This window comes from Colletotrichum jinshuiense, chromosome 3 (genome assembly GCF_051148585.1).
Source record: "Colletotrichum jinshuiense chromosome 3, complete sequence".
Lineage (NCBI taxonomy): Eukaryota > Fungi > Ascomycota > Sordariomycetes > Glomerellales > Glomerellaceae > Colletotrichum > Colletotrichum jinshuiense.
Genome location: NC_139310.1, coordinates 525,742 through 547,776, shown reverse-complemented (window position 1 = coordinate 547,776; position 22,035 = coordinate 525,742). Strand labels below are relative to the sequence as shown.

The 22,035-nt window shown below is 55.8% G+C and overlaps 4 protein-coding genes across 4 annotated transcripts; 1 reads left to right on the top strand and 3 right to left on the bottom strand.

The window, feature by feature from the left end:
- Window positions 1–1,035: 1,035 nt before the first annotated feature.
- On the bottom strand, window positions 1,036–6,796 carry EsH8_III_000154 (PLU-1-like protein-domain-containing protein; the record flags this gene model as incomplete). Its single annotated transcript, XM_083261879.1, has 6 exons — window positions 1,036–2,188; window positions 2,247–4,897; window positions 4,952–5,043; window positions 5,318–6,127; window positions 6,180–6,228; window positions 6,368–6,796. 6 exons carry the CDS (start codon window positions 6,794–6,796, stop codon window positions 1,036–1,038), a joined length of 5,184 nt encoding a protein of 1,727 aa, XP_083122366.1.
- A 5,884-nt stretch (window positions 6,797–12,680) lies between these two features.
- EsH8_III_000153 (endonuclease) lies at window positions 12,681–13,758 on the bottom strand (the record flags this gene model as incomplete). The annotated part of the gene is made up of 2 exons (XM_083261878.1): window positions 12,681–13,365; window positions 13,523–13,758. The coding sequence occupies 2 exons, from the start codon at window positions 13,756–13,758 to the stop codon at window positions 12,681–12,683; spliced, it is 921 nt and encodes a 306-aa protein (XP_083122365.1).
- A 4,424-nt stretch (window positions 13,759–18,182) lies between these two features.
- Window positions 18,183–19,185, top strand: EsH8_III_000152 (uncharacterized protein; the record flags this gene model as incomplete). Its single annotated transcript, XM_083261877.1, has 2 exons — window positions 18,183–18,304; window positions 18,363–19,185. The coding sequence occupies 2 exons, from the start codon at window positions 18,183–18,185 to the stop codon at window positions 19,183–19,185; spliced, it is 945 nt and encodes a 314-aa protein (XP_083122364.1).
- Window positions 19,186–19,970: 785 nt separating this feature from the next.
- Window positions 19,971–21,518, bottom strand: EsH8_III_000151 (SF3a splicing factor complex subunit PRP9; the record flags this gene model as incomplete). Its single annotated transcript, XM_083261876.1, has 1 exon — window positions 19,971–21,518. The coding sequence occupies one exon, from the start codon at window positions 21,516–21,518 to the stop codon at window positions 19,971–19,973; it is 1,548 nt and encodes a 515-aa protein (XP_083122363.1).
- Between the last annotated feature and the right edge of the window lie 517 nt (window positions 21,519–22,035).

Here is a 22,035-nt window from a genome sequence, read left to right as displayed (position 1 = left end):
GATTGCCAGTCGCTAAATATCCGTTCCTGGCATCGTCCGCGCCAATGCGCCCTTAATAATGGCGTCTTGAAAGCGGTCATGTTTGGTTTATGGCCACTGGGCACTGGGCTTTGGTGTGAACTGTTCTGAGCTACCACCGCATGCCAAACTCAAGCTGGTTGCTTTGCTCAGATTGGTCTGGTTTGCTGTATTCCAACCCAGACGATGAACCTACCTACCCACCTCACATGTCGAAGTGTAGGCCTATGATACCAAATCTTTGTCACAGCCTTGACTGGGTGGCCAACGAGCATGGCTCGGAGCGGGAAACTTCCCCCCCAAAAAATACCGATTGCAACACCGTCATGATGTAGGCAGTATCTGCCTCTCAAAACGCCGCTATAAAGTTTCACAGTGTGATGGCTAGCAGCACGCGCGATAGGTCCTTCCCACGGACAATATACGTATTCTAGCAGAGTATTTATGATGCCCGAAAAAATAAGCGTTGCTGGTAGGTGCTTGCAATTCATTCCTGTCAAACACGGGATAAAAAACAACGACCTTGAACGTTATCAGGGAGAGCCCCCAGGCCCTGAAACGAACCCGCTGGTCACGAATATGGCATGGCACGGCATGGCACGGCAGATCAATGCATGGGGCAGTCATCAAGTATCTCAACTTTCATGGGCCATGGGCCCGAGGTACTCATTAATGTCTCAACAAAATTACTTTTCCCGTTACTAAAGCTTTTCTGTGATAATGCGAAAACGGTTACTAATGATAGCACGAACTGAACGATGCATTTGGCATCCTCGCAAACGCCTCTCCCCATCTAATGCAAAGTGGTATGCCGTAACCTTAGAGACACCTCTGATCATACAATCCGCCCATACGACCAACTGATTCCCATCGCTAGGAAGATTTCGACCCTCAAAATCAAACTCCTACTCATATAAAATGAAACTCAACACCATCGACGCTCAGACATGCTTAGAAGCTGTAAAAGCTGTAGCCAGTATAAGGCAAGGCGACCTGGGCACCACCAGGACGGAGACCCTAATCACCGTCTAGCAGGGCGTCCAAGCCGTTCCGTTCGCTCTCAAGGCTTTCCGCCGTGATCGGGCCGTCAAAAGTCTCCTGTTTTCTCTTGCCATCGTCGTCGTCTTGGTTCGTCAAGTCGTCAAACATTTTGTTGACCGCCCTTTCCTCTTCTTGGGACCGAGGTGCATCATCTCTGCCGTTGAGCATGCCAACATCGCCCTTGAAAACGTCGGGCCCGAACATCTCCACAGCTCGTTTCCGGCCAACCTCAGTCCGGCGCAGTATCTCGAGAGCCTTACTCTTCCCAGCGTCGGTGTGCAGGTTAAGCCCGTCTTCCTGGCCTCGGAGTAGGCGCTCTTCGAGGGACAGGGATGAATTGCCGACGACAAGCTGCGGGCCCGATGCGCCATTAGACATGAAGATGCCTGGATGGAGTGTTGGATTCATGTCAATATCCATAGCGTCGTCCTTGCTGCTGATGGATTGGCGGTCCCGGTTGCCGTGGGACGTACCAGGAGGTGTCGCCGATGAGTGCTCGGATTTCCGGCCGAATCCCTGGAGACCAGGCACCACGGTCGCACCCGACGCAGAAGAGGCTGCCGCTGCAGCTGCCGCAGCCGCCGCCGCTTCGGCGTTCTGAGCTTTCCGCTTCAGGCTGGCGGCCTTGGCTTTCATGTTCTCTGGAAGATCCTCGGGGTCGTCCACACCAAACTGCGCCAACAGCTTTTGAAGCTTGGTCGGACGCGGCTTGCGGGTGCTCTTGGAGACCTCAAGCACCGGTGGCGCATTAGGTGCGACAGGACACCACTTGTGCAGCTCTTGTCTGAAGAAGTTGGTTTCGTAGGCGAGCAAAATCTCGGCGCCTTCAATCTTGCGCAAGTAAAACCGTTGGGTGTCCGCCTCAGACTCGGTAGACACCAGAGGGTTGCAATACCCGGCAATGTGGTTTCGGAAATCTTGGGCGCTGTCGATAATCCTCTGCAATACCTCCTCCTCCTCGGGTTGGAATGGCAGGCTTGGAATCTTCTCGGACCAAGTGATGAGCTCCTCGAGCTTGGGTCGAGCGGCATCTCGGGGGATCTTTACTCGCCAGTCGCAGACGGGGCATGTGTATTTATCTTCGTCCTTGACCTTGCCACGGGCGATTTTCAGGCATTTGCCGTGGTACCTTTTTTAAAAACAATTGTCAGCTTTGAAACTCTAGCAAGGCAAATAGTCACACATACCATTCATGGCAAAGTTCGCATTCGATCATCATGCCGGCCTCTACTTTTCTGCAGATGCAGAACACCTCACGGAATCGGGGGTCTTCCCAACGGTGCACCTTTTGATCCGGACTGGCTTCTCTCGACGCGGGCTCAGCTGGCATGCGCGGCTTATCGTTGACGATGTCGAAGCAATCTTGGTTCCGCTCAAAGACATAGTCCATGTGGCTCTTGAGAATGTGGAGCGGAGCATTGGTTTTGCCAAACAGCTTTTTGCCCTCTCGCATCCAGTCCTCATGTCTCTTCTGCTCACGTTCTAGGTCGAGCGTGCCGTTTGGCTTCGAGTTCAGGTCGTCGAGTCTGCGCATGATCTCGGCCACCTCGGTGTACTTGGGCCGGTTGCGAATATCTCGATCTCGTGATCTTTCGGTCAAGTCCACGATCTGACGGTGAGCCTCCCTCTGTTTGTAAAGGATCTGGTCCACGGCAGCCAAAGTTTCTGCCGAGACGGGCAAGAAGTTGGCAGTGACCTGCATCGACAAAGCCTCCAGCTGAGGGTAGTGAACAATCTCTGCGTGTGTCAACTCCCTTGCTTTCTTCTCCCACTGCTGTCCGGCGTTCATCTGGTCAATGTAGAAGGACAAATGATCGTTGTACGGCGGGATTTCCAGTCGCTTCCCCTCCTCGATCAGTTCGCGCACTTCGTTCAGGGACAGCAAAACACCTCGGTTGTTCCTGGCCTTCTCGTTCCACTTGAGTTGCTCGAGAACTCGAGAGAGGCGATCGACTTCCGGCATATCGACGTTGAAAGTCCTGCCTTCTTCAAGTAGGTCTTCGATGTCGGAGAGCTCGGCGAGGTGGATCTGTTCCAGTGCTTTAGCTGCATTCTTCTGGAAGGCCTCGATAGCCTCGGCCCGCTCCCTCAGCTGGGTAATTTCAGGGCAGTCGAATCCAATTTGTTCGGCTTCGCTGAGAAGACGATACACATTGGAAACATTCCGCGCATCGCGTTCCTTCTGATCCAACGAGTTCTTCCGGTTGAGAATGGACTTTTCACTCTTGCGCCTGTTTTGCTGCTTCCGGATTGTGTAGTTGGCGGCCTCGTCCACCCAATCGTTGCACCGTTCGACGAATTCCCGAAGCAAAGGGAGTGAGGGCAGGTCATGGGGTATTTTCTCACCCTCGTGTAGGAGATTCCGAAGAGTCTTAAGAGAAGGTGTGGCCTCTTCTTCCAGAAGTTTCTCGTACTTCTCTTCCCAGGCCTCTGGCGTGCGCGCCTTTTCGAGGACCTTTGCATAAGTCGAGTCGATATCTTCTTCGGCCTGCCTGTAGATGACGGCATGGCCTTCGCCGTGGAAGCGCTGCTGCTCTGACATGTCGCAGCATGGTTGGTGGCCCGCGTGTGCGAGGCACAGGACCTTGCCTGACTTGAGGCACTTGAACCTAGACAGGTATGTGAAGGCTTTGCAGTAGGAGCATTGATACTCCTCTTCGGGCACGTCCTCGTCGTCAATATCAAACTTTAATGGACAGGAGGTGTCCTCTTTGCCGGCCAGGCCACAGTTGTGCCACTGTGACTCGAGGTGCTTCGCAACAAAGTCGGCTCGGTGCGCCAACTCTCGCTTTTTGATCCGATCGAGGGCGGGGGCAAGCCATTTGGCTGTCTGAATCGTGAGCCCATTATTCGTCGTTCCCTCAGCAGCTGTCCACAGCAGCTCGTCATGCGAGAAGCAAGGCTGCCTCCGGAATACCTGCAACCTTTCCACACCTCCAAGGCCAAATGGCTCCCAGTCACAGGGAGCAAAGTTTACAGCTTCATTGAAGTTGAATCCATGGTTGAAACCAGCGTGATAAGCTTGCGGGAAGGTGATAACGAACTGGCCGGCGCGCTGGTCCAATGCGTAAACTCGAACACCAGCCTTCTTCAACTGCTCCGGTGTCAAGAGGGTTACCAGTTGAAAGAGGAGATCGGGCTGAGTCTCAAAGAGCTCAGGCACAGCCTCCCGCATCGCAGCCTCGAATTTCTCGGCGTCCTCGCCCGGGATACCGTACCAGGTCTTGGTCGCGCCGAAATGTTGGTAGTTGGCCGAATAGGCATAGTGGTCTTCGTTGTGCCAGCAGAAGGTCGAGAAGATCATACCCACATAGACCCATGGCACAGTCATGCCAGAGATATCCGACTTGATGTGTCTGAACAAGCTCTCAGGATGAAGGGGTAACAAGTTGAGATTCCAAGGGTCAGTAGAGTAAGGGTTGTTGGGGTGTCTCTCTACTGTCGGAAATCCGGAACCGTGGGTCGTGCAATGGATGTCAGCGCCATACTCGACTTCAACAGTCTCCTCAATATCGGCGACAAGACGCCAGAACTCCGTCTCCACATCTTCTTCGGTGACTGGGCGATGGCAGTTGAGGACCGGGTCAAAAGGCATCTTCTTTTCGAAGTACCCTTGCTTGAAGTCCGCAGCCTTCTGCTGGAACTGCTTCAGGGAGTATAGACCACCTTCTTCGAAGCCATACTGACCATCGCCTACCAAACATCTCGGGCAATTCCACTCGGATTCGGGTTTGTGCTTAAGCGGAGGATCGAGACATGTGCCATGGTAAGAATGGTCGCAGGACTCGCAGACAATCAAGGGGCCACCTTCTTCCGATTTACCGCATTGCTCACATTTCTGCCGGGCGTTAGGGGCTCGGAACGTTAGTTGGGATGACAGATCGCAGCTCACCTCGCCAGGGCCCAACGCCTCGTCTCGGGGAATCCTAGGCACTGATGGGCGGAACAGGGACATGTGAGACCCGGCCACTGTAGGCACAGTATCTGCAGGATAAGGCATTAGCATCGCTGCACAGCCAATAAAAATGTAGCTTGCTGCATAAAAACAGAAAAAAACAAAAATAAATTGAGTCGTCTGGCTCAGTTGAAAGATGTGTCGCAGGACACAATAAACCCCCTGCAACCCCATGCAACCATGGCACCCTGTTGCATACGGAGTCCGCCGTGACGGAGAAGTGCAGCTGCCAGCGCAGATGCTGACATGGGACGATTTGTGCCGATCGGTACTTGTGCAGAAATGAGGGGGAAGATCACTCACCTTTTTTGAGTCGTTTGCTTCGCCTGCTGCCCGGGTCGGTGTCGTCTTTATCTGTGGGGGTGTCCTTCTTTGCTGAGTCAAGGCTTTCGCAGCTCATCTGGCGTTTGAGTGCTGCAGGGCCGAGATTTGAAGGACGATATTCAGGCGTGTTCTTTGCGGAATTCACAGGACTGAACGACTTGGGCGGCGGCGTGCTCGTGGCATCATTCTGAGGTGTAGGCCGATTGACACTCGTAAAGCCTGAATTGACGGCAGTAAAGCCACCAGAGTTGATCGCTCTGAATCCCGAAGTGGGCGGTGCAGGCGCTGGTGGTGCATCCGCCATCGGGGTGTCACGGTCGCCTTCCTTCTTGAACCCGTTGATGCTTGCTTGCAACGCATCAGACGCATGACGGGCAGGGGAGTCGGCTCTGACACTGGAAGGAGTGTTGACGTTGGACCGCTTCATGGGGGTGACGGCAGGGCTAGGGGTGTAAGGGCCGCCGTTCTCGTACTCGAGTTGCTGATGTACTCCGGGCTTGGCGAGTCGCAAGTATTCCTCGTATGGGCAGAGCCATCTCTGGTATGAGTTCTTCAGTGAGGTGGACAGGGAAGACATGATCTTGCCGCTGTATCCCAGGTCTCGACCGATTTCGGCCCATTTCTTGAGTTTGCAAACCTTCTCAAAGCCGCCTCGAGCTTCAACTGCCTTCTTTAGTCTGTACAAGTCGAGGGGCTTCTTATCGACATATGGGAGGCGGTGCAGGTTGTTTCCCTGCTGCCGGTGGAACTTGGCGAGCGCGTCAAGGTACGAGATGTTTGCACGCGTGCCTGCTCTTGTCAGCATCGCCTCTAAACAGGTAAGCGAATCGCGACGACTCACTGCCTTCGACTGAGTTCAGCTCCTGCTTTCTAGTTCTGAAGTGGAATCTCTGTAACAGCTCCTGGTCAGCAACGGATTCACTCCAAAGGAAAAATTGTCGAATGCCCGAGCCAGACTGGTGCTTCAGACCAAGCGGCACATGGAAGCATCCGAGGACGCTGTCCCTTGGACGCGACAGTGAAACCCACCTCTGTATCAATCGCAAAGTCGGGATTCCACGAGTCCGGTGGAATGATTTTGCACAGTCCGTAGTTCTTCGCCTCGGGCGAGATCTTCTTGATGTACTCCATCGGATCTTTCCACTCCTCCTCGGTTGGACAGTAGGTGGGCGCATCTTCGAGGCCGTGCGGGCGGGACTTCTTCTTGACGGGCTCCTTAATCGCCGTGGGTTGTCCGCGTCGCTCGACCGAGGTCAGTTCCAGAGGTGAGCTTCGCATCGAGCTCAGAGGGACCTGGGGGTTCGTTGGGTGGTAGCCGTTGGAGTTGACCTGGGCGGCCTTGGATTTGGCCGAGGCTGTGGTCGACGAGCCGACAGCTGGAGAGGCTCGCGCGCTTGCATTCGCGCTTCCGGTGCCGTTGGCAGCAGCCACGCCGCCTGTTGTAGGGGCAGAGACCATGGTGTCGGTCGGGGTAGCCGAAAGGCCTGTTCAACAGGCGCAGTGGCGGTTGGAATTAGGGATTATCGAGGGCTTTTCGGAGGATCGCGGTCACAGGTACTCGGGTAGACGGCGGGTACCGTGGGAGATCATGCGAGCGGATGGGGATCGGTAGGCGAGGGGGATTGTCGCATCACGGACCCGACAAGAGCTGGCTCGTTTTCGGTCGAGGGAGTGGAATAACCGAGTCGGTACTTGGTTTTTCAGGTATCGCCGCTAGATAGAGTGCATTCCACAAGGGTTGTGAGGGAGGAGAGATCGGCCTGGGGGGGGAGGCGAGCGAGAGATGTCAGATATATGGTACGGCCGGAAAAGCTTAAGGTGCAGACGGCCAACAGGTACCGACAAGCAAAAGTGGGTGGGCAAGGCGGAGGTATAGTACTCACGAAGGGTACCTCGCATACAGATTGAGGATGGCGCACAATTTGTTTATGCCAAGTGAGCGTGTTCAAGACCTTCGAAATGACCGGATTAGGAGGGCGGGCCGAGTCATGAGGATGTAGAAGGGAAACTGGGGTTTGGAGGAGGAAAGCAAGTGGGAAGTGTGGATAAGGTAAGGAAGGTAAGGCGAGGAAAAGAAAGGGAAGGTGCAGGTGTGCAGGCGCAGGTGCAGGGTGTATATGGATGGAGGCCGTGCCGGGTGGGTTAGGCAAGCGGGTGAAGAAGAGGAGCGGAAGAGGTGAGTGCCAGGAGAGGAAGGGGACGAGAAGAGACGCACGGGCAGGATCGTGTGGGTTAGTTAGTTGGTTAGTGTGGGCGAGATTGGAAAGAGGAAAGGGAAGGGAAGGGAAGGGACGTGAATGCGTCTACGGGAAGGCGAGGCAAGGCGAGGCAATGGCAAAGGCACAGGCACAAGTAGCAGAGAGCAGGTGCGAAGCAAGTGGAGTGGGAACGGAACGGACATGCATGGGCAAAAGCGACGGGAGCAAAAACCGGCTGTAGCAACAGCAATGGAAGGAACTCGCTCGGCAGAGAGCAGGAGGGCCCTTGGGCAGACTAAGGTGCATTTCTTTCCTCCACTCCACGTCCACTCCTGCCGGAAGGGCGGAAGCAGAGCAGCAGATAGGCAGAGAGCAGAGAGGTAGAGAGATAGAGAGAGCAGCACCGACGGGCGGTAGTTCCACGGGTCATGCCAAGGTACCTGGCGCACCCAGCAAGGGCCACACCGTCCACGGGGGGCAGGTGCGAGGGCGAAAAAGGGCGGAACGGAAGGGACAGCTCACGTCTGTCGGTGCAAAATCCCACTACAAGTGGGTCCGCACTGGACGTCAGGTCACCACCCAGAAGTACCCGGTACATTGCCCACCAGGTACCGCCCTCCATGACGTCCCCGGGGACACTTATCCCCTTCCAGCGATAGATAGCCTCACGGAAAAACCTCTGCAAAATGCCCTCTGTTTCTGATGCCCTCCCCTCCCCCCTCGCCAAAGCGCACACTGGGTTATGCTTGCAAATCGTTCAAGCCAAACGCCCGTGGTCAATTGCCTAGACCCGGCTAGAGGCATCTTATGGAAAATGCGTCCGCATCAAAGGGAGCATTGAATTGCCCTAGTCTGTTTGGGTGCTCCGCCGATTCGCCAATTTCCCACCCAGAGTCCCTTTGGGGTCAACCCTGGCGTCATTCCGTTCCCTGGTGCGAGGTACATCCAAGCCCCGACTAATCTCCGTACCCGGGTACATTGCACCAATTGCTGACATCCATCTTGGTCGACCTGCGACATCAGACACACACAAAAAAAAACACACACACACAGAGAGCCGACGACGTCGCAGAGGCGGACCCATGAATCGCTTGGCGCACGGTCGCAAACCTACAGCGCTCATCGCTGGGAATGGTCGTCGGAATGAGATTCCCTCGAGTAGATTATGAGTCGGAAGGATGCCTCTCCTCAAGGGCAATCCCTCACCCGATCATCCGGCATAGCTTCGGCGATTGGCCGACCTGATGCAGGATGCAAAATATGTGCAGATAAATCCTCCCTGCGCTTCATGTCGGCAGTTCCATCTGGCAGCAGACACTCCAATTACTCCCTAGCTGCGGCGACTTTTTCCATCCCCACACGAATTGATATCAAGGTAGTCGCGACGTGAATGGGAGGAATCTTGGGGAACATCGCAAATGCTCGGTCGCGCACTGCGAGCAGTTCCGACCGAACCCCTCTGAAAAGGGTGCATGGCTCCCGAGGATCCTGGATGGGGACCAGTCCGACCAGACGCCAGGCTTCCACGGTGCCACGGGCCACAGACCTGCCGTGTCCACTCTTTTTGCATGCCCGCATGCCCTCACCAGAAACCAACATCTGATATCGGCCGCTGACTCGACAGGGGGTGGCGACCGTCGTCCGTTTAGCGAGCCAATCACGGCCATATGACGTTGGAGAATCCCGCCTAGCGTCCCAGATCGGTCCAAGGTCGAGGATGAGCCCTGTTTGCGGGGGCGGGCGAGCGACTCACTTTTTTTTTTTCGCACTCACCACAGGTGTTCCGTGGTTTGCAGTGCATTGGGTTTGGCTTAGTCATCGGTATATGGTGGGTCTGATGTCGTGTGTGGCGGCTGGCGATGATATTAAAGTGTGAATGTGTGGCAGGCACTCAGTGGTGGATGGCCACTTTACCGTGATATCCTTACTTCAATAAAATCTACCATTCGAATAATACTCATTCGTTCGCAGGGGGGCCTGTGTGCTATTCTTATCTGGTTAGCGCAGCGTGCCTCTGTGGTGTTGTCAGACTGGCCATGTGTGTTAACGATCTCATCAAGTTGGTGATCATCAGGGGTCGTCATCTCAGAGGTCGGACTTTGTAGGGTGTTCGTTTTATTCGTCCCTCCTTTCTCTGCGGTCCATTTTAGTTACTTGTTTCGACTGAACCCTGTCATGCGTCATCCTTTAGGATATCTCAACTTCGGTTCGACAAACCCAGTGCGGCATTGTTTGCCACATGGTGCAGTCCCCACGCACACTGTTTCTCCAACCCACCTTGCCGTCTCAGCGGGATCTCCGCCGTGATCGTCGCCGCCCGGTGCAAATCCACATCCGCTCGGACGTCGCACGGGAAAGCAACCGCGGCCCCGGACGGGAGTGACGGCATCTTCGCCGCCTCCCGGGCCGGCCTACCTATACCGGAGGACCTGCGCCCTTTCTGCGGACGGAGGACTTTCTCCTGCTATAACCATGGTAATGGACGGGGCTAGGGAAGTCCCGGAGGCTGCGGTGGTGTTGCTGTTTACTGTGGCATGCTCTCTCTCTCCACGTGCCACAGTCTTATTCTTCTCCGGGAACGAGCTGTAGTGCTCAGTATAAATATGCGCGACAATGGCTATGAATTTTTGCTTGTTGACTACGTGGTTATCCACCCCAGCGCTGTGTCACAGTCTTGTGCCTCTATCTTCCAGTTAGAGACGAAGATGCAGGCGACAATACATTCATACAGTCGTCAAGCATCTATCTGATCCCTTGTAGGACGAGCACAACCCTTAGCTCCCTTGTCAATGCGGTGAGGATGAGGCAGTAACCTTCTCCTACGGGTTATCGACGTATTGAGAGGAGGATACCGAGAGGATGTTAATACATTATAGATAAGCATATGACCTCCTCTGTTACATGGCTCAGATGGTCGAAGGGTGTCGAAGACCTGGTCGATATGGCAACTGGTCTCCTGTTCAAGCTTAAGAGTTCTCCTGCTTGATACAGAACTATGCCAATTCTGCTCGACACCTCTTTTAATATTGAGTGTTTATATATTCCATTTGCCCTTGGCGTCGCCCTGCGGGAAGAACATATATAGGTGATAGAGGATTCTCACCTGCACCAAAACCAACCCCCTTTCGGGAGTCAGGATGATACAGTGTTGGAAAGGAGGTAGAAAGACGCCTTTCATGAGGGAAGCAGCCTACATATATGACTACGCTGGGCGCTTCAGACGTGCTGTCAACCAACTTCCCGCCTGAACAAAACCCGGCGGGGCCATCATCCATTGCTGTTCTTCAGGGAAGAGACAAAGATCACCTGTTCTGCCTGGTGCGGGATAATTACGAGCGGCGGGTTGCAAGTGTCGTCGTCCTCATGTCTTATGACGGCGGAGCTGAGGGGGGGAGAGGGGGTATTCATGGATCGATGACTTTCGCGTTCATCAAAAGACATGCATCAAAACGTCGACGGGTTGAAGACCTGCAGAACCTCAATTAACAGACTATTACCATCGCCAGGGCCAGGTCCAGGTCCAACAACGAATTCACATCCTGTATCTGTCACATCCATTGCTCTCCTCCGCTGATGGGAAGTCTTCTCTGTCGTCTTGGTTGCTCGTCTTGGTCGCCGCAGTATATACGATACCCAAGAGGAGTTGCCAGCGAGCAACTCCCCTCACCTCACCTCCCCGGCCCGCCTTACAGACGCCACGGGCTTGTTACCAACCGTTCCCTTACCTCTCCTTTAGACCTTACTCACTGCTGCCCTCAGATCTCATTGCAAAGGAATCTTGTCCAGACCGTACAGTTGCCACGGGTCAATAGAGTGATCACCGGAACCCCCCTTGCATCCAGCATCGGGGATAGGCACCGCCGCGGGACTTGGTACCAGCAGCTCTGTCCGGGGAGATGCACCATGGGATTTGGGCAAAGTCCCAGTTTTGACTTTCCGATGTACAACGCGATATCGATCCCTCCTGGGCCGCTCGCGGACATGAAAACGTGTTCGGCAGGAGCTCCTGAACTCGGATGCGGGTGTCTTGGTGAGGACACTATGCTGATGTGAATGCAGATACAGCCGCGCTACGGCGAGCATTCCTCAAGTCGTAAAGTTCCGCATGCCTACAACCGGCCATGTGAGAGAGATTCACAAGATCAGCTCCCATCTGCATCGATCCCCTCTCGTGCCGTGAAACTAAAATGCGGGGGGAATCAGAGACATCACAGGTAGCATGCTCATGGCGAAAAAGAGTTTAGTTATTAGACAAAGATGGCCAGGGGCGTGAGATATCAATATTCATTCTAGTTGCCATCTGATCGGCAATCGGATATCATGCCATGCATGCACGCCTGAGTCGGCCAGTACCTTCGTCAACGTTTGCAGGAGCAGTCTTAAGCTCATTGCTGTCTTAGACTGTGGCGCCAAGGTCTACCGGTGCCGCAGATCCCCAGACCGTTATAGGTTCGGCGGCTGATCTTCTCTAGCGGAGCATGGCTGGCAGTGACACTCGTGTACCAGCACGCATCAGCATCTGAATGCCCTCGCAACCGGCCATAAAGACACAAAACCGTGTGATATCTAGTGTCAAGCGATCATCCTCCTCAGGCCACTTCGACGGTGTGTTTCAGCCCCGTCGAGCGCTTCCTGTCGTTATTAGACAAGGGATCTGATGGATGAGACCAGAATCAGGTGCGAGACCGCCGCAGGTGTTCGATACGAATACTCAATCTTCCAATTGAGGGATTTCGACTAGCAGACGGGCCGATCCTATTGAAGCACCCAGATGAAGTCCAAGACTTCGAATGAACTGAAAAGGGCAACACGACTAGCGCAACTCATATGTTGATAGCTGATAATAAGCTTCATCGAGTCAATCCTGCAACCTGAGCTGACAGGGATTTTTGTTGCTGTTGCGTGTTTTTTTTTTCTGTAGCAAGAGTATGATGCGAGGTCGGATGAAGACCTATCCTGTGTGAGTAGCTTTTTGCTGGTATGACGACAACCCGAAGGATTTGTTCATGGCCTTCCGATTCATGAACGGCCGTCTGACTCATGTGGTTTTCAAGAAACAGGATTCGCGGGCCGCAAGAGAATTTTTTATCTCGCAGACGGATCTGCAAGATCCGTTTGACACATCCACATCCACGTGGATCTTATCAAGTCTTCGTTCGCCTCTTCTTTTTTTTCAGAAGGGTCTCAATTTCTTTCGAACCCCTTTCCCGCAACGTCAGTTCTTTCATCACATCGACCCACCGAACATCACCACCACACTGGGGGCAGCGACCCTGGACAGGGATGATTGCTTGCTGCTCACCCTCATGGTGGAGCATATGACGACTCCAGCATGATAGGTGGCCAACGCCTTCGCAGCCCTCGTTTGGGCACACAGCATGTAATCCCTGGCCGTGAGGGAGTGCCTCTTTGCAGATGACACAGCTGCCTTCCCTCTCAAATGCCATGATGGACTGTCCCTTTTCCACGTATTCCTTCATCGGTGTGTAGTCCAGAGGCAGGGTGTGGATGCCCCAAGGAGCATCATCCGAAGGTGCCGCGGGGTCAGCACCGAAGTCGGTGACAATGTCAAGCGGCTGGCAAAGGGGTTCGGCCGACGTGGCAGGCTGAGATTGCCATGCTTTATACACATCTCTCGCAAAGAAGTGCAGCCTCAGCGGCCATCGACGGAAGCTCGGCACACTCAACAAGAGTTGCAAATTGGATAGGGTAGAGGCCAAGCTCGCGCGAGGTCGGCGTGGGTGACCATTCTTCTTAACTCCGTTGGAGACGGTGATGCGCGATGCGGAAGGTATGTGCAGAGAGAGATGCGGGTTGGTCAGCGCCCATCTATTTTTCTTTTGATCAGCATGCGCATGGAGATGGATGGTCGGGAAGCAGGTATTAGCTAGGGGGGTGGCTCGGGGAGTCTTCGTCCGAAGCGAGGCGGGCGCATAACGAGAGCCAGAGTTGCAGTGTAAGGAAGTGGACGGGAGGGAGATCATACTCAAACTTCAACGCAGCAACCATGCCCGGGAAGCCGGACACAAGTCCCACCATTTCCCAGGGCCGCAGGCTCAGACGGGAGGTGCGAACAGCACCGCCGCGAACCTCGCCATTGTGCTGCTTCAGACGGCGCGGGGGGTTTGGGGTCGAGCCGATGTAGAGAGACGCGTGGCGTACCGTGGACCGGAGGATGTACACCGTATAGAGGGCGGGGATGGGCTTGGATTGAACGGGCATGACTCGACAGGGGAGCGCAGACGGGATTAGGACATTGTGCGACGTGTTTGGAGGGAGGAGGGAGCTGTGGGTGTGTCGGGTAGCAGCAGGCTAGACTGTGTGTGTTTGTGCTTGGGAGAGCATACGTGGACTCGGTTTTGGGAGTGTATCGGCGCAGTCGGGTCCAGGCCGGCTGGGAACGAGTTGGGTAAGGGAACGAACGAGCAGGATGCGTGGACGGGTGTGCTGCTAATGTTGGGCTGTGGTTCGAGGAGTTGTTGGCTATGCGCGCGCGAGGACGCCGGACGGCTGGCCAGGTGAGAGCGGTGTGCAAAGCGAGTTTTGGGGGGGTCGCAGCAGCGATGTCGGCCGAGGGGTCGGAGACTTCGGGTAACTTTTTTTTGTTGAATGTGAGACAGCAACTGGTAAAGCTGGGATGATTATTTTTTTCTTGTCCCTTTCTTTTGGTGTCGGGGTTACACTTGGCCAGGGACCGACAAATTGGATCTGGTCAGGTGAGGGCACGAAGTTGGGGTAGTTGACGTGGGTGGACTGTGCCGGGGGTGAGATGAAGGTGAGTCAAATGGGGGAAACAAGCAATTTGGTAAGGAAAATGGTCGAAAGGGGGTGGCAGATGATTATTGTTTTGGATCATTGAGTAATTGAGTGCATTGAAAATAGAAAATTATTCATATGACGGGAGTTGAGAGGGCGCTAGTTCCATCCTGGAGGCTGAGGCTACTCACCTGCCGTCGCCCTCACCTTGGCCCGCGGCGGGGGGGGATGACCAGGGGTTACAAGGGAGGGATGGGAGGGGCAGGGGCAGAGACCGGGGAAGCGTCTCCGCCTAGTCGTTCGTTCATTCCTCCCGGTTAGCGGTTGGCGGTTGGAATGCCACTTACGCCTGCACTTGCGCCGGCTGCAACTGTTTCTGGTCCCCATCGTGGCCGCCCTCGTCCGTCCGGCTTCGTCCCTCGTTGTCCCCCGACCCCCGCCCCGTTTCCCCCATGTTTTTTATTTTTTTATTTTCATTTTAGATTCCCATGTCGCAGCATTTCGTCCCGTGATGAACAGGAACCCACCCCTCGTAGCTCGGGGGGTGAGGCTCCTCCCGCTTTGGCTGCACCACACCATCACACCGACACCGACAGAAAGACACCACTGCACCGCTGCACCGCAGCACCCAGCGTCAAGCAAGAAGCAACAAGCATTACGACACCATAGCTCCAAGCACATCCAGACGGAAGCGTCCCCAGAGCAGCCGGTTTCATGACGAACAACACCATGCCGTCCGCTGGCATAGACACAACACCCAATTATTGCCCAATAAGTGTCACATGAGAGGGTGAATGCCACAGGGAGATTGCCAAGCTGCCCAAAGGAAAAGGAGCTTCAAGACATATCGAGGGGGGGGGGGGGGGGGAGGCGCTGAGCCTGGTCAGAGTCACCAGAAGCCAGATGAGCTCGTTATTACGCACATTACGCATGGCGCCGGCCATCCTCAGCCGGCAACCTCCGCCTGTGTCAATTATTACCACGCACAGGACGCAGCCGTACCACAGTACACACGTACGCAGCTTAGCTTGTACTCGCCATGCCAGGCCAGCTCATGTCAATGCCACTGTGCCACCGCCCAGGAAACTTGATAGAAACGAGCAACTGATTGACCGACCTGCGACCGAACGGCCCCAAACCTACACAGCAGACCGAAAGCCAAAGCAGTTTGGGTGGACGCACCAATCGAGGAGGCTTCGGGAGGCACGCAACAGCACGGACTGGAGCCGCTGCATCCAGTCCAGTCCTCCCCAGCGCGCATCACTTTGCCTCCTGCCCTACGTCTGGGTACGCATCCGCCGAGCACCCGCACACGCACCCGCACCTGCTTGGGTCATCTATGGGGTGACTGTGGCTTGCGGAGTGCTGACGGACGGCTCAATTGGTATGCTCGATTGGCGCAGATGGCACCGATGGCACCGATTGACGCTGGTCTCTTCGTGTCGCAGATCCGATGAGCTAGGTATGCCGTCTTGTGCCAGTTGCCGACGCTACACTGGAGCAGAGCTGCTGGCTATAAACCATCTCGCAATCGTTGGCCATCGGCCCCCACGTTTGAACCACTTGGGGCCTTGTCCCAATTTCCGAGACACTACTTACAAGACGGACTATGGGCAGGCCGCTGTGCCAGCTGGTACCTGCGAGGAATGCAGCTGCAATCGCAAGTGCAAATGCAGAGACCGCAGACGCAGACGCAGAAGTAGACGCAGCCAAGCAAAGCCCGGTATTGCTAGCACCTGTCAGCGTGCCCCCTCTCACGGCACAGGCAAAGGAAGTCACCTCGCCCCCAACCAACTGGCGCAACGCTTGCAGCATTGCGGCTTTCGGCTTGCTGACCATGGCGTTGTGTGAGAAGGGGGGAGGGGACTTGGATTGCGGAATACGGATTGCGGCTTGCTACCCACACCTCATTTCTCATTTTTAATCAGTCACCCACACACAGATCACACGCACTTGTCAGCCTGCAGTGCGAAGGGCAGCTGGGAGCCGGAGCCGATTCGGAGAAAATCAAATAAGCACACCACCACGCCCGCTGGGAGGGAAGGCATTGCCGATGCAGTTTGCGTGCTTGTATTGGTTGCAGCAGCAGTTGCAGAAGTGCAGCAGGATGCAAGAGCAAGATATGCACCGAACACATCCAGCCCTCGAGCCCGTGCCGGAATACGACTTTAGAATCTAGAACAGGCAGGCAACGGATGCAGACACCCAAAGCCGGGGGCCTGTCGGTGACAGCGGCATGCCAGCCAACCAACTCGCCGCCTGGACGCACTCTTTCAGTCGCTGAGGGTGTCCTCGAGGAACGCCACCAGGGCGTGAGGGCTCGAGGGTGTGGTGCGAGCGCGTACCTGGACAGGAGGAGGGGGACCCCTACGAGAAGAGCTTCTCTAGCTACCAGAATACGGTTCATCCTTGCAGATCCCGAGTGTTCCAAGGCGGTCCATGGTCAATCATGGAGCAGACTGGAGCAGGTTGGAGCTCCCCAAGGGCCCTGCTGGCTGATGCACGCAGCTGACCTTCCCTCCTTGGCTCGAGACGGTCCCGACTGGCGGTGCTCGACACTGTGCCTTGCCGTTTTGACGTGATGATCTAGACCACAGTCCACCGCACGTTTTACGGCCATGGACCGATAGGCCACCCTCCATCACGCACAGTCCGACCCCCCCGACCATGCACGTAGTGTACCCGTCCACTACTAGGTAGTGGACACTACCCTGCCCGAGGGCGTGGATCAAGTGCCCTGGATAAGGTGCCATGGGCTAGAAAATCTTTTTATTTCTCCTAGTGGAGTCCCATCAATCTTTTTCTGGACCCGGGTGACGGTAGCCCGCCAGTCCAGTGAAACTAAACTGGAGCGAACCTACCGAGGATTCGCCTCACCGCCGTGCACGACCCGTGGCAGCCACCGGTGCCTGACTGTTGCCGGCTGCTGCTAGCTGCTATTTTCGGTCAGTCGTGCCCAGCCGGAACTTGTCTGTCTGGCACTTTGTCTGTTCAGTCTGCTGTCTGTGTGTGCAGTGTGTTGTGGTGTGTGTATGAGAGAGAAAGAGAGGGAGAGAGAGAGAGTGTGTGTGAGTGAGTGAGTGAGTGGGAGAGGAACTTATCCGTACCGTTCCCCCTTCCCCGGTGAGCTGGTACGTACCTCTCAGCTGGGGCGCCAAAGTCCGGCTCGCCCATCCCGCCGCAATCAGCAATCAGGAATCAGGGGGGGGAGTCTGCTCTACTCTCTGTACTCTATCTGCAATGTACCACCACCACCATCACCACCCTGCTGTGGTACGTCCTTCCCTTCGTGCCTTGTTGTCTTGTCTTTCCACTTTCTGAGGTGATCTGTGTGCCACCCACCAAGAAAAGTGCCAAACCCTGCGCTAATGCTGCTAAGCTTGCCTCCCCCCCATCTTGCATCCCACTCCCTTCCCACGCCACCACCCACGCACCCACGCCACGCCCCTGCCCTGCGGCCTTCCCTTGGTCACCTTGGCTTGGTAAAAGGTACTATCTGAAAGTATCCGACTGCCCGTTAAAGAAGCGTTGCTCCTCCGACTCGACTCGTCTCGACTCGCCTCAGCTCTACTACAACTACTACTACTTTGCTCCGACAACCACCTCTCACCTCCTTTAATCGTTTACTCTTGTTTAGACTATTTCGCCGCCTTCGTCTAGACAACATTTCCATTTGCATGGAATGACGGGAATCTCGTGCTAGCCGGTTTCTTCTTACATCCCCTCCCCGGGTTCACATCTCACCTAATGATCTATATCGACCTGGTCCTTCTCCGACAGCCTCTGCAAGCTGTCACTTGAAGAAGCGAATCTCGACGAGACGCAAGACAACCTCCTGCCGCAGCCGACTTTACAAACACAGACCCACCACACCTACTCATACCGACACCATGATCCCCAGAGGTCTCGCCGCCTTCGGGACCCCGTCCCTCGAAATCGGCCAGATCCTACTCGGAAACGCCAGCCGCTACACAATCCAGAAGAAGATCCGTGAAGGTGTCTGGATCGCTACGTAAGTTGCTTTGATCGCCAAGGTGCACGCCTAGTCAACCGACTCACACGTCGACCAGGAACCCCATGGGCAATAAGTCCATTGTCAAGGGCGTACAGGGCATCTCGGGCGCCCAGAACGAGCACAACGTCCTGCGCAAGTTCCAGGGCAACCCCTTCCTCCGCCCCGTCATCGACGAGATCCAGCAGGATGCTCCCATGATCGTCCTCCGCCACATGGACGACCACCTCTTGAACGCGACCATCAAGAAGCCCCTGACCAACCGCGAAATCCGCTTCGTCGCCCGCGCAGTCCTCCGTGGTCTCTCCACCTTGCACAAGGATGGTTATATCCACACCGATATCAAGCCCGACAACATTCTCGTCAACTATGCCTCCGCCTCCGAGGCCGACCCCGATCTGCGCTTCTCCGACGTTCAGATTGGCGACCTCGGCGCCTCCTACTCGGTTGATTCCGATGTTGCGTGCAAGGGATTCTTGATTGGCGCTCCCATCTGGACGAGCCCCGAGGTGCTCATGGAGGTTCCCTGGGGAACCGCCAGCGACATCTGGGCCTTCGGTTCCATGATGATTGCCCTTCTCCACGGCGGCGATTACAACCCCTTCCGCCCTACCAACGCTCGCTATCACGACCGCAGCTACATCTTCGAGGTCCTTCGCCAGCAGTCCCGTCGCTTCGGCGCAATCCCCGAGACCTACCTCGAGCGGGCGCGTCCTGGCAAGGCCATGGCCGCCAAGGCCTTGACCGTAGGTCGCAAGGTCGAGCCCCTCGATTTCCGCACTGCCTCCCACTTCATCAACCGCATTATGCGCATGGATGCTGCGGAGCGTCCCACGGCCGACCAGCTTCTTGAGGAGATGTCTGGCCTGTTTGAGGATTAAATGTCTGATTCGTCAAGCAAACCATATTACGATATCGAAGATTTCCAATAACGGATAAAACAGCGACCTGTCTTTTATTTTCCGTGTTTCACAGAAAAAAACACTTGCCACACGCGCAACAGGGGGCGAATTACAATAGAGACAACTTAATGAGGATGAAAAATGGCGACAGCCACCCAGGTTTCCATTTGTTTTGGGTATTATCCAATGGGGATTGTGGATGGAATTATGTCAAGTTTTTCAGCGAGTTCAATTAGGGTTCAATGGGGACTCAAAAGAGGATTTTCTTTCTGGGTAACAAACGGTCAGGGGGAAAAAACTGGAAAGGAAGACAAAAAAGCAAATGGTCATTTTTGGGAAGCGTGTTTTTATCAAGCAAAGGGACCCCGGCGGTGCTATGCATAGAGTAGAACAACATAGATATCGGGACGACAAAGCCGTCTAGCAGACCACACTTCAGCCACGCAAAAAGTTTGGCTTAGACTAATACATCTACACTACACACAATGACTGTCTTCTCTCCATGATATGTGATGATAGTTTGAGCACCAGTCTTTGATTGACGCCTACTAAACCTGCCGCCGCCGTCCCCTATCATTTTTCAAGTGTGTAATGATGCCGACTGCTGGCGCAAGTCACGAATGCCGTCCCCAACACTCAAATCGTAACAAGAAAATGATGATGGCTTATAATTCAACTTGTCACTTACAAACGCCTGACTTGAATTACATATTTTTGGTTGGAGGGAGAGAAAATAAAGAAAAAAGGAGTCCATATACACTATGCTACAACAGGCCCTGCTTTTGCAAGTCGTAGTACACCTTTTCGGGCATGACGTTGCCCTCGGCGTCCTCCATCTGCACGACGCTGCCCTCGTCGACCTTTGTCTTCTTGGTCTCCCTCTGGATCTTGTCCCAGAGGTTGACGGCCTCCTCGATGCTCGTGATGTCGCGGAACAAGCTCGTGTTGGTGATGCCCAGGCACCGCAGGCCGTGCACATGCCTCGCCTCGTTAAAGTGCTTGTCGAACGCCCTCCGGCCCATGTAGACAAAGTTTCCGCAGATCTCGCAGGGGAACTCGACGCCCAGGCCGTGCAGGCGGTACAGCCAGAACGGGATCGGCTTGCCGTCCCACGCCAGCGGCAGCTTGAGCGGGTTGTAGATCTTCTCCTCGCCGTCCTCGCCCTCGTCGTCGTCGTCGCCGTCGTCGGCGCCGCCGTGGATGCCGCCGCCGCCGGGCGCCGACGAGGCGAGGTTCATGATGTTCTCGAGCTCCTGCTGGCGCTCGCGCTCCGTCATGCCCTGCCTGCGCTCGACGTTGACGCGCGTGTCGCCGCGCTCCGTGCTCATGGCCGCCGCGAGGCGCTTGACGCGGTACTCGCGCTCCGCGACCGCCCGCTCCTTGAGCCGCGTCGCCGACACCTTTGCGCCGTTGGTGCCGCCGTTGGCGCCGTCGCCGTCGCCGCCGTCCTCGTCCCGGCGCGCCTTCCTCGCCTCGGCCGCCTTGATGTGCTTGCGCCCCGTCATGTGCGACCTGTAGACGTTTTCGTTCTTGAACTCCTTCTCGCAGTCGTCGCACCAGATGGCCTCGGCGGTGCTGGGCTCCCGCGCCGTGCCGTTCGTGCCCTCCTCCTTCTGCCAGCCCGGGACCTCGTCCTTGTCCCACGCCGTCTCGAAGTCGCCGTCGAAGCCCAGGAAGACCCGGTCGAGGTTCTCGAGCGGCCGCGTCCGCCGCATGAAGGACTCGAGGTACTCGGCCAGCTCGCCGACGTACTTGAAGTACTGGTCCGTCAACTTCTCGCTCCGCTTCAGGCCGCCGTAGCCCGGGGTGAAGTTGTCAAACACCTCGAGGTACTGCAGGTACGACAGCCGCTTGACGTTGGGCAGGTTCAGGTACGACTCGTGGCAGGTGTGCAGGTCGAAGAAGCGGCCGAAGCCCTCCTCGCCGGTGAAGAGGCGGTCGACGATGTAGGGCATGATCTCGCCGTCGTCGGGCTTCTTGACGCGGTAGCGCACCTCCGAGTTCTCGGCCTGCTCGTTGGGGTACTTTGCGTGGTGCTCGCGCGCGTCGCGCAGCTGGCCGTAAAACTCGTCAAACGGGTCGCCCGTGCCGATGCTCTGGATCTCGCGCGACCGCTGGCCGTCGGCGTCGCGGTAGATGTCGAGGAGCTTGACCGACTGCGCCTGGATCTGGTCGAGCAGCTGGCCGACCTCGTGGTCGCGGTTGAGGCGGTCGCGGATGTGCTTCGGCTCCTCGCTGATGCGGTCGGCGATTCCCTGCTCGAGGCGCTCGAGGTCCTCGTGGAGGTAGCGCTGCTCTTCGAGGATTCCCATTGTCGCGCCGGTTGGGATGAGAGAGCGCGGGGGTGAGGGAGAGGGAGAGGGTATCGTATCGTGTCGTGAGCGGCTTTCGAGGGAGGGGGGGGGGGGGGGGGGGGGGGGAGGTGTTGCGTGGTTCTGCTTTACGCTGGCGTTGGCGAGGCTCTCTGGAAAATTCGAGGTCGGCAGCCTTCCCTGGGAGGCGCGTGCTGCTGAGTGGTCGGTCCACAGAATAAGGTCGCTTTAGCTCCGGTTTTTGGGAGGGAATGGCAAAGCTGCAGAGAGAGAGGCTACACTGCGCTACGCCACTCATCAGAGAGCGCATATTGCACTGTGGAAACTGCCCTGTGGCAAACCTCTGTGTTATTTGCACATGCCGGCTTCTCCAATCTTCCGCTCCGAATTTTTTTCCTGGCCCATTGAGCCCCCAAAGGTCACTCACTACTGGCCCTGCAAGCAAGCAGACTGCGCGACCAGGCTTTTGAAGCTTTCAGCGCGCCCCTCGCCCCTCTAAAATTTCGCCTTGTTCTGC